The sequence below is a fragment of the Entelurus aequoreus genome, linkage group LG05 (assembly GCF_033978785.1).
Source record: "Entelurus aequoreus isolate RoL-2023_Sb linkage group LG05, RoL_Eaeq_v1.1, whole genome shotgun sequence".
Classification (NCBI taxonomy): domain Eukaryota; kingdom Metazoa; phylum Chordata; class Actinopteri; order Syngnathiformes; family Syngnathidae; genus Entelurus; species Entelurus aequoreus.
This window is the reverse complement of record NC_084735.1, coordinates 44,691,510-44,703,018: the sequence shown is the minus strand read 5'-3', so window position 1 is coordinate 44,703,018 and position 11,509 is coordinate 44,691,510. Positions and strand designations below refer to the sequence as shown.

Below are 11,509 nucleotides of genomic sequence, written 5' to 3'. Positions count from 1 at the left end.
GCAGACCAGTTTATTTTCATTGAATTCCTATTCTAGAAAATTTGTTTTTATTCAAGTTTTTTGCTGAGTACAAAGGTTTATTTACACAAGTTTGGTTAAATATTGTCTATGTACACAATATTGCGCAATATTGACTTTCTTGTTTAGACAGATGAATGCTTTATACATCTCCAAGAGAAATGAACAAAAAAAATAGTTCCTGTACATGTAGAGTGAAACCCAGGCCCCCTGGGTTAATGCCAGGAAGCTTAACTGCTAGACGATATGGGATTTAGACAAATTGATTGGTATAATTGTCATTAATCATTCTATTTTGGCAGGAATGAGAAAATACATCTTTATTCAATATCTGTAATTATTTTCAATATGTAAAGTCAAAATGATGAGTTTTACAAAAACTGCTATTTGTGTGGTGCTATACTTTTGTAATTGTGTGATTGAATAGCACTGTAAGTAGTAGTTGAGTTTCAGTTTTTGTTTTTAATCTCTTCCCACTGTATGTGTCTCTTTAGGTCTGTCGATGCGGTAAATAGACTCCGCAGGCATGAAGTAGCCCAGGTACTCCACACTGTCAGGTGTGGTGTCGATGTAGTAGTGGCCACCTTCTCCATGGTGGCTGAAGCAGTGTGTGTGCTCCACACGTAGGTCCAGTCCCTTCATACAAAGCACAAAATATACAGCAACACCAGTTTAAAACAAACTAGCTTTGTTCATTTTCATTCATCATTCTAGGCGGGATATCCGTATGAAAAGTTTTGGTTTAGGAGTCTTGCTGGGAGTCTTTCCTGATACTGGTCAGGAATCAAACCTATGCCCTCTGCCACATAAGGCAGAAACGTGTACCACTACACCACCTCGGATTATGCAATATCATTACGATGAAAAAACAACATCTGAACATGGCGCGAATGAATGATGAGTTCTCAAACTTCTCACTGTAAAGCACTGAGTCTAGAAAAGCTGTGTTAGTCAATGTTATTAATGCTTACTCACAGGGTCCTTGGATACAAGCACAGACTGGCAGATGAGGGGGGCGTTCACCTCAAAGTGCTTCAGCCAGTTGTTGACCGCTTCATCGGTGACCAGTGGACAGCCGGAGAACTCTCTGGGCTATCAACATGACATCATTACTACACCTATATATTTACAGTTGTTGCGTCATGCTTTCTGACATCTAATATTCACCATGATGTGGATGTTGGCTTTCCCCTTCTGGATGATGAAGGTGCCCCCCAGGGCAAGGCTTTTATCAGGGTACTCCACTTCCAGAGTCTTTCTCAAGGCCGTCACTATGCTGTAGTCTCCGGTTCTCTTCTTGGCATGTACCTTAATGACCTGAGGGAGAGGAGAGGCAGCCTTGTCAGTTTGCTCTAGTAAGTGAGCTCATGTTTAACCAAACCGACAATACTGATGAAGCATCCGTTTTTTTTAATGAGCTGTAAAAAGTTTCATTACCTTTCCCGGCTTCCCCTCACAAGCGTAAAAATTCCCGAGCAGAGCAAAGTTACAGTCTGAGAATTTGTCGCTGTATCTTTCTTGCAGACACTGACCATCTGCTGGATTGATGGAGGAGAAGTAGCTGCTGTTCACTGCAGGCCTTCCTTCTGCTTCAGTTAGAACTAGAGGTATCAGCTGTGGAAATATTAATTATCTCAACACCGTTTAAATTTGAAAAGTGTGTTAAGCAGGAAGTGATGGTGTGAAAAACGAATTTTAAGTAAATTGATCTTTGCTATTTCAATATTAATGGTTATACGTTGGTGCTGTTTTGTTTTGTACATGAATGCCATGTGTGTGATCTATAACATTGTCATTGAAGAAAGCGTTACATAATACTTCAGTAAAACCTCAATTTTCAAATTTAATTGGTTTTTGAACATGGTCCGTAAATTGAAAAGTGTGTATAGTGGATCCGAGTTCCTCATAAGAAACAATGTAAACATGAATAATGGGTTCGGGTCTTGACAAAAGTTCCTATTTTAGTAAAGGTTTGTACACTTAGAACACAATATAAAGTGTTATACCGCACTGTATATCAAACAAACTTAACAAAGAGGTGATGCATAAACTTTCGATGTAATAAAAAAGTTAAATCAACAACAACAAGCTGCTCTGCCAAAATGCACACACACAGAAGTCACTCTGGTGTCCTCTCACAAACAAAGTTTAGAAAATCGTTAACTTTAACAACCATACTGCTACAACAGTAAAATGCACCCACATTCACAACGGCACAGAACTGATGAGAAAGAAGCAGACAAAAGGAGAAAGAACGGGAGAGGGGGGAAAGGGAAGCCGTGTCTGCGTGTTTGTGCTTTGCAAGATCGAGGGGCCGTGCTGGAACGAGAGAAGAGATAGTGTCTTCCCCTCCGCTGTGATATAATACTGTTCAGGCATCTTTTCCCAGAAAAGACCGACTCAAAATTTAAACTTGATGTGGTTACCTACTGTGCTGTGGTCATGCTTGTGAGTAACCATTAAAGGCCTACTGAAACCCACTACTACCGACCACGCAGTCGGATAGTTTATATATCAATGATGAAATCTTAACATTGCAACACATGCCAATACGGCCGGGTTAGTTTACTAAAGTGCAATTTTAAATTTCCCGCGAAATATCTGCTGAAAACGTCTTGGTATGATGACGCTGCGGATGTGACGTCACGAGTTAGACAGGACATTTTAGTCCAGCACCGCGGCCAGTTTAAAGTCGTCAGTTTTCATTTCTCATTATTCCACAGTATTCTGGACATCTGTGTTGGCGAATCTGTTGCAATTTGTTCATTGCATTATGGAGAAAGAAGCTTAGCAAGCAAAGAAGAAAGTTGTCGGTGCGAAGCGGAGTATTTTGCGAGGGAAGTCAGCAACACAACACAACACAGCCAGTGTTTCATTGTTTACCATCCCAAAAGATGCAGTCAAGATCGAAGAACTCGGACAACAGAGACTCTTACCAGGAGGACTTTGACTTCGATACACAGTCGCCTGTAGAGAACTGGGACAACACAGACTCTTACCAGGATTACTTTGATTTGGATACACAGACACAGGCGTGCTACCGTGAGTATGCAGCTGCGCTTCCAAACATTTGATCGCTTGCCTGTACGTGCGTGTCACGTACGTAACTTTGGGTAAATATTTAAGCTTTATGAACCTTGGGTTAGGTGAACGGTCCTTTGGGCTGAGTGATTGTGTGTGTTGTGCAGGTGTTTTTGAATTGTATTGGCGGGTTATATGGACGGGAGCTAGGAGCTAGCATAACAAACACGCAGGTGTTTGTTATGCGGGATTAATTTGTGGCATACTAAATATAAGCCTGGTTGTGTTGTGGCTAATAGAGTATATATATGTCTTGTGTTTATTTACTGTTGTAGTCATTCCCAGCTGAATATCAGGTCCCACCCGCCTCTCACAGCATCTTCCCTATCTGAATCGCTTCCACTCCCCACTAGTCCTTCACTTGCACTTTCCTCATCCACAAATCTTTCATCCTCGCTCAAATTAATAGGGAAACCGTCGCTTTCTCGGTCCGAATCGCTCTCACTTCTGGCCGCAATCACTGTAAACAATAGGGAACTTTGCGGAAATGTTCAACTGACTACGTCACGCTACTTCCGGTAGGGGCAAGGCTTTTTTTTGTCAAGATACCAAAAGTTGCGATCTTTATCGTCGTTTTTCTCTACTAAATCCTTTCAGCAAAAATATGGCAATATCGCGAAATGATCAAGTATGACATATAGAATAGATCTGCTATCCCCGTTTAAATAAAAACAATTCATTTCAGTAGGCCTTTAATGTACTCCTTGCAAATAGTCTTTTTTCTTTTTTTAATTCAGAGCGATTCCCTCCTTCTTTCCACGCTGGTCTGTTGAGTTTTTGGGACTCTTACAGAGTTAGCAAAATGGATTAAAATAGTCAAAATGCTGGTGTGTTGAGACGTGCAGCAAGTCAAGTGGATGGCTCCGCCTCCGCAACAATGTTTTGCCCTGCTCTCTTGCCAGCAGGTGCCTGAATGAAGCGTTCGTCCACAGAGACATGGTTCGCACACGGAGGCATATTTGGTTTGATCTGAAAGTTCCTTAATCGAAAAGTTTGCATAGAGAGGGGTTTGTAAATTGAGGTTCCGCTGTACTAAGTTACAGTGTATAAGTAGTGGTCCCTGCTTATTCACTCCATCAGTTTGAGGGTCCTTGACCTGGAAAAGGTTGAAGGCTCCTGATCTGTAACACTATTAGGGTCATGACTGATGCCTATATTTTGCAACATTTATAGATATACTTTTCTGAAAAAGGATTACCTACAGTATATGAGTCTTTTGACAGGTTAATATTAGTTAGGTAGAAAGGCATACCTCTGCGTTCATTCCCACGACTCTGGAAGGAACAGCTCCTGCCCCAAGAAAGAACGCTCCTGGTAGATCCACCTCCTTTGATATTGCATTCAAGTCATACTCCTTCAAAGAGGATAAGATATAACATCATGATAATATCAACATTATACTGCTCTCAAAGTGACGTGTTGCAAAAATGACCTTATGCCTTTGAACCACAGGTACCAGGTAGGGTACTCCTCCCACATCCGTGACCCGAGGACTTCCACACAAACCTCAAAGATGAAGAATATGGCAAAATAACACAGGCCTGCAAACTGACATGCAACATATGGATTTATGGGAATTCTTGATTTTCCAACTTGTCATTTATACTTTTGCCTACAGAAGTTTACAAGAACATATTTTAGGTTAATAATTTCACGGTGGCCAACAAGAGCAAAACTCGCAGCAAAGTCCAACCGGCTATCAGGCAATTGCCAAATACCACATACCTAAAATCAAATGGCATGTATTTATCTAGTAATGTATACATATTATAATATCAATTAATGAACATTTCAGAAATGATCATTAAAGTTTCATACACTGTACGCCTCTATTATTTTGTATCATTTGCAATATTATGTTTACATGTGATATTTATTGTTTATTGATTTTCCAGTTGGAAAAAAAACTAAATCAAATGGTCACAAAATAAACCAAGCCCACTTTGTTACGATCACAAACTGAGACAATACTTTTAATACAATTTAACACAAAACAAATTAAAAGGAAATTCAAATCTGCAGCCCATACAATAACCCAGAGATTCTCAAACTGTGGTACGCGGGCTCTATTTATAGACTTGAGGTACGCTTAATTATATATTCAAACACTGTGTTACTGTTCAAAGTGTGTGTCGTATTACTGTGGCCATACATATTAAATATAGTTGTTGAATAAAACCACTGACTTTTTTTTTAATGAATATTTAGGTCTACTACGCTAATGTATTTTGATGTTACGACACATATTCTTTCTCATGCACATACGTCTTTTTCTCACACACAACATTTCTCATTCAACGTCAATAATCTTTCAGGCACTGTATATTTACAAACATTTGTAAACTCTGAACATGACCGTACACATTAACACCAGCATGTCGTTAACTTACAATAGTTTTAACAGTTTTGTTTATTAACAATGACATGTCCCAACGGACAAATATTGTTGCAAATAATCACGTCCTCTGCCACTACTTGTTCAGAATTTGCACAGTCCATCTTCACAAAGGTTTATAAGTAAAATGTCCATTAAAAGTAACCTGATGATTGTGAACGATTAGTTCCAGTGTATACATAGATGTCCATGTTGTGGTTCAGTGGTAGTCACTCTTCACAGGAAGGAAATACACAGTATCTAGTCTGCAGTTGTTCCTTCTGAAGACACTGCCCCTTAGTGTTTTGGAAGAGAATTACAAGTTTGGCACCACCCACCACGGAAGAACTATAAATCAAACAGTACACCATTGCGACGCGAGAGTATATTCCAGTGTTTACACAAGTTACGGGACGCAAGAGTATTGCTTGTATTACGTCACGTGACTTCTTCCTGAAGGGGAAAACCAGTGGTGGTCTAACAAGCCAAGTTGGTTATGTTGTGCAGCAAGCAGCGAGCGAACTATCTGAGTATGCAAGGGGCCTAGATCTTCCTGCAAAAGCAGATACAAGCAGAATAATCCAACTATGCAATAGAATAGGTCCCTATACTTTATCCAAAAAAAAAAAAAATTTCCAGTGATATCAAGGTTTATCCATCAGTGGAGTTCCCAGATACATCGAACTATCTTGAGCTACGACATCATTCTACAGGACGAAACAGATACAAACTTGGAAAAACATGGGAGGCCTACAACTTCTTTGTGTGTGGCTGGGTCAAGGAAATTGGTAACAAGACTAATAAATCATGCATCGCTTTTGTTTGGTTACGGTCACATTTCATGATTTAACTTTGCGTCTCGCGAGGACACGTCCATGTAAACACCCAACAACTGCCACAACATGGCTGCATATCCAATTAACAAACTAACAATTACTGAACCATCTATCATATCATATGTTATCACACATTTGTGTACAAAATAAGCAAGGAGGGAAGACACCTAACCTGACAAAGTAACATTGACTCTGACTTTCTGGTTTCTGTTTGTTAAAAAGTAAAATTCTAATAATATCAAAATAATACTTCAATGGCAAATACTAAACAAGTAAAGTATATTAAAAATGTATCAAACAAACATTCAATGAATTGGTCACTGCAAATGTGTGTGTTCTTCGACTCTGCTCCCTTGGACTGGAGTTTGTGCCGCTTTTGTCGTTGTCTTTCGTAAAATCGTAGGCTCTTTTTCATTACCCCTTGAGGAACTCTGAAGAAACCTTTATCGCTTTCGCAATTTGAACAGTGTGTACAGCCGAAAACAACGCAAGCATGGGGCATTTTTCTTCGACCCATTGAGACCAGATCGGTAGGTTGTGAGTTCAAACCCCGGCCGAGTCACACCAAAGACTATAAAAATGGGAACAATTACCTCCCTGCTTGGCACGCAGCATCAAGGGTTGGAATTGGGGGTTAAATCAACAAAAATGATTCCCGGGCACGGCCACTGCTGCTGCCCACTGCTCCCCTCACCTCCCAGGGGGGTGATCAAGGGGATGGGTCAAATGCAGAGGACAAATTTCACCACACCTAGTGTGTGTGTGACAATCATTGGTACTTTAACTTAACTTAACAGACATTGCTTGACCACCAAGCATATTCAATGAACCGGTCGTGACGTGATTAAAATCCAAGCAATTCACCAGGCTTCAAACCCATGCATTATTGTGCTTACTAATTGTCATTTTCTTTGCTTTCTCTTATTTCATTTAAAACATTTTTCTATTTATCTTATTTTTTTCTTGTTTGGTGTTTACTGTCTTCTGGTTAGTCATCTGTGTTTGGCAAACTGTATAATATTGGAAATGCATTTGCATTTTGTATTATAAAACTAGGAAGTTAGCCAGGCTACAAAACGCACCAGACCCAAGATAATCCCTCTTAAATATTTAAGACGTAATATTTCCCAGTACAGCATTCGTTACCTTTAACAGGAAAGTAGAAGGGCTCCTTGGTAAGGTCGGGACATTCCACAACACTCACTGTAACTTCTGCAAAGTTATCTTCCAGTCCTTTTTTTAACACTGCAAAACATGTGTCACTCTCACATGATCAACGCCTCTTGTAGTAGTATGCGTTACAAATGATGTTCTTACCAGTAGTTAGTTCCTCCAGGTCAGGGACGTGCAGCTGAACCTTTTCAGTTTTGCTAATAGCTGACATGACTGTGCTTTACTGTACCAAAGTGCAAGTTTGGCTGCAAGGCAGGAAAAGTGCACAAATATGCGCCTCCAATGGTCCTCTGCGTGTGTATACAGTCCAGGAGTAAACAAGGTTAGGAGAGTTCCCAGTCTCGTCAGTGCTTCGTTGCCTACACAAGTTATGGCTTACATTTGAACCACAAGTCGCCCAATAAATGTATCGTTGATATAATTAGTTTGTCACAATATAAACTGTTCAGTGTGGCGTAAAGTAAGTGTATTAAGGAAATAAACACACACAAAATTAGGACTTTGTAATGGGTCACGTCGTCACGTGAGGGCGCGTATGGGCGATGTCCATGTACACAAATTAAAAAGACACAAACACTAACATATACATACATAAATCCCTGAATACGAACATATATTACACATATATTGATGGACGTTTCGTCTACCTGCAACACAGAAACAGACGTCTGGGGCTCGTCCACTTTCTCATCACCTACTGACTACTTCTTCTACCTCGGCTTCAGCGACTGCTGCGGGAAAAACAGCGCTTTCTGCTGGCAAAAACCAACATTACAATATAGTGTGGAAAAATAGACCTTATGAGTACTGATAGGAAATGACCTCAAGTATATTAAAAAAATAGGGGCAACTTTTGTCATGTTTTAATGTATATTATAAATATAAATAAACATTGTCCGTGTTGACATTTATGTGCATTTTATACAGCCTTTTTCATTTCGACATAGGGGTGTCCACTCAGGGCCACAGACTGAAAAATCAAAGCATGCGGGGGCCATTTTTATATTTTTCCTTTTTTAAAACCAATACAATATATAGTTGTTTTTTTTTAACCTTTATGGCTTTCCTCAAGTTTGGTCCCCGGTACCTGGAAGGGTCTCAGTCAAAAAAATGTTAGAAATAAGTCAGAAATTATTATTTTTTCATTTAACGCTTGAATCTTGAGATCAACTTCAGGTCTGTCTGTCGGTATAACGTTTTTTAAAATTTTGTTTTTATGTTTATGCCCTTTATGTCAAAACCCTTATTTATATGGCAAACACACAAACTATGCAACATTTTCCCCCAAAACATTTCAAAGTGGAATATTTGATGTGAAGTAATTGGAACCTTAAATAGGTCAATAATTCATAACAATAAAAAAATAAAAAGAATAAGTGTTGAAAATAAGCCAAATTTCTTTCTTTTTTTTTTTACTTTTAACGCTTAAGTCTGTAGATCTGTTGATTATAAGATTTTATAATTTTTTCATTTTTTGTTTGTTTGTTTGATGCCCTTTTTGTGAAAGAAAACTATGTTTCGCACAAAATATGCAATATTTTCCCCTCAAAATATTTCAAAGTGGAATTTTCCAGTGAAGTAATTGGAGCCTTCAATAGGTCGATAACAGTCCGCATGGCAGCTTTGTGTTATTAGTGTCAACATTGCAACTTTTTCTTGTTAAATTTCACCTTTTTACTCTTTTATTACACTTTTTCATGTTTTACATTTTTATTGTAGTATTTTCAGAATGTGCTGGGGGCCGTTAACAAATTAGCTGGGGGCCACAAATGGCCCTCGGACCGCACTTTGGACATGCCTGGTGTACATGTATTATAGTGCATCTGGAAAGTGTTCACAGCACTTCACTTTTTCCACATTTTATGTTACAGCTTAATTCCAAAATGTTGGTCCTCACAGTTGTACACACAATAGCCCCTAATGAGAATGTGAACTATTTTTTTTTAGCTTTTTGCAAATGTATCAAAAATGAAATACGAAGAAATCACATGTATACGTAGGTCTTCACAGCCTTTGCTCAATACTTTGCTGCCGAAGGTGCATCAACAATTACAGCCTAAAGTCTTTTTGAATACGATGCCACAAGCTTGGCACGCAGTTTCGCCCATTCCTCTTTGTAGAACCTCTCACGCTCCATCAGGTTGGATGGGAAGCCATTTTCAAATCTCTCCAGAGATGTTCAATCGGATTCAAGTCTGGACTCTGGCTGGGCCACTCAGTTGTCCGAAGGCCAATTAATATCTTGGCTGTGTGTTTATGGTCCTTGTCCTGCTGAAAGATGAACCGTCGCCCCAGTCTGAGTTCAAGAGTGTTCTGGAGCAGGTTTTCATCCAGGTTGTCTCTGTACATTGCTGCATTCATCCTTCCCTCTATCCTGACTAGTCTCCCAGTTCCCCATCCCCACAGCATGATGCTGCCACCATCATGCTTCACTGTAAGGATGGTATTGGCCTCATTTCCTCCAAACATGACACCAGGCATTCACATCAAAGAGTTCAATCATTGTCTTATCGGACCCAAGAATTTTGTTCCTTATGGGTCTGAGAGTCTTTCAGGTGCATTTTGGCAAACTTTTACTAAGGCATGGCTTCCGTCTGGCCACTATATAATACCGGATTGGTGAAATGCTGCAGATATGGTTATCCTTCTGGGATGTTGTTCTCTCTTCACAGAGGAATGCTGTAGCTCTGACAGAGTGACCATCGGGTTCTTGGTCACCTTCCTGACTAGGACCCTTCTCCCCCGATCGCTCAGGTTAGACGGCCGGCCAGCTCACGGAAGAGTCCTGGTGGTTCCAAACTTCTTCCATTTATGGATGATTGAGGCCAATGTGCTCATTGAGACCTACAAGGCAGCAGCTATTTTTCTGTACTCTTCCCAGATTTGTGTCTCGAGTCAATCCTGTATCGGAAGTCTACAGACAATTTCTTAGACTTCATGCTTGGTGTGTGCTTTTGCCATGCACTGTCAAGTGCGGGACCTTATATACAGATAGATGTCAGGTCTAACCAACTGATTTTACCATAGGTGGACTCCAATTAAGCTGTAGGAACATCTCAAGGAGGATGAGCTGAAACAGGATGCACCTGAGCTCACTTTTGAACTTCATGGCAAAGGCTGTAAATACTTATGTACATGTGAGTTTTAGTTTTTAAAAATTAGCAAAAATCTCTTAAAAAAATAAATAAATAAAATGTTCACATTGCCATTATGGGGTATTTTGTGTAGAATTCTGAGGACAAAAATGTATTTCTTCCATTTTGGTGTAAGGCTGTAACATAAATGTGGAAACAGTGAAGCACTGCAGGTTACATAAAAGTCTTGATCAAGGTCTACCGACAAGAACCCTACATGAATTAGGAAACAGTTTGTATTTTCTCAGCCCATAGTAAATCCTTAAAATACAATTAAACCAAGAAAATATATTGCAACATTGTAAACATTTTCAAAAAGGCGAAAAACTGTTGAAACGTTGACAGTGATAAAACAGTTGTACCTCAAATTACGGGCTTATTGGTGACAACTTATTGGTTCTTTGATGGAGCTTTTAACTCAAAACACTTGTATCTCAAATCAACGTCTCCCATTGGAGTGAATTTAAATACATTTTGGCCCTCCAAAACCACACAAATTTAACATGTAACATGCCTTTTTAAAAGAAACACATTTTTAGGACAGAAATATTGTATAAAACAATTAAATTGAATATACTATTAACAATAGTAGGTGTATGTAGTAATAATAATTTACAGTGTTTACCTTGAAGAGTGGAATTATACGGTATCTCCTTCCAACTGATTCTCTTTCTCAAACAGCCTCAGGAACTTCGACATATTTTCATAGATAAATGTTTGCCGTTTGGATATTATCTCAACATTCTTGGCCAGCGTTACTCATTCTGCTTCAGTATGATGCAGACTAGCAATGACACACTCACTTCCACTTCCGCTTATCTGAGGTCGGGTCGCGGAGGTAGCAGCCTAAGCAGAGAAGCTCAGACTTAACCTCTCCCCAGCCACTTTGTCCA

General features: G+C 39.5%; 1 protein-coding gene across 2 annotated transcripts; it reads right to left on the bottom strand.

The window, feature by feature from the left end:
- On the bottom strand, positions 1–8,239 carry LOC133650670 (ester hydrolase C11orf54 homolog). 2 transcript variants are annotated; one of them, XM_062048190.1, is made up of 9 exons: positions 8,130–8,239; positions 7,627–7,772; positions 7,456–7,554; positions 4,532–4,605; positions 4,352–4,453; positions 1,456–1,632; positions 1,186–1,335; positions 994–1,110; positions 1–654 (listed from the first exon to the last, which is right to left on the bottom strand). In XM_062048190.1, the coding sequence occupies exons 2-9, from the start codon at positions 7,691–7,693 to the stop codon at positions 481–483; spliced, it is 960 nt and encodes a 319-aa protein (XP_061904174.1). In that variant the 5' UTR covers positions 7,694–7,772; positions 8,130–8,239; the 3' UTR covers positions 1–480. The 2 variants fall into 2 exon arrangements, with proteins under 2 accessions (XP_061904174.1, XP_061904175.1); XM_062048191.1 differs by having other exon boundaries at positions 7,627–7,841; positions 8,130–8,208.
- Between the last annotated feature and the right edge of the window lie 3,270 nt (positions 8,240–11,509).

Coding starts and splice junctions, on each gene's coding strand:
- LOC133650670 (XM_062048190.1), bottom strand. CDS start 7,693: ATGTCAGCTATTAGCAAAACTGAAAAGGTTCAGCTGCACGTCCCTGAC. Junction 1,336..1,455: donor GTGAGGGGAAGCCGGGAAAG/GTAATGAAACTT, acceptor CCTCTCCCTCAG/GTCATTAAGGTACATGCCAA. Junction 1,111..1,185: donor AAGCCAACATCCACATCATG/GTGAATATTAGA, acceptor TCATGTTGATAG/CCCAGAGAGTTCTCCGGCTG.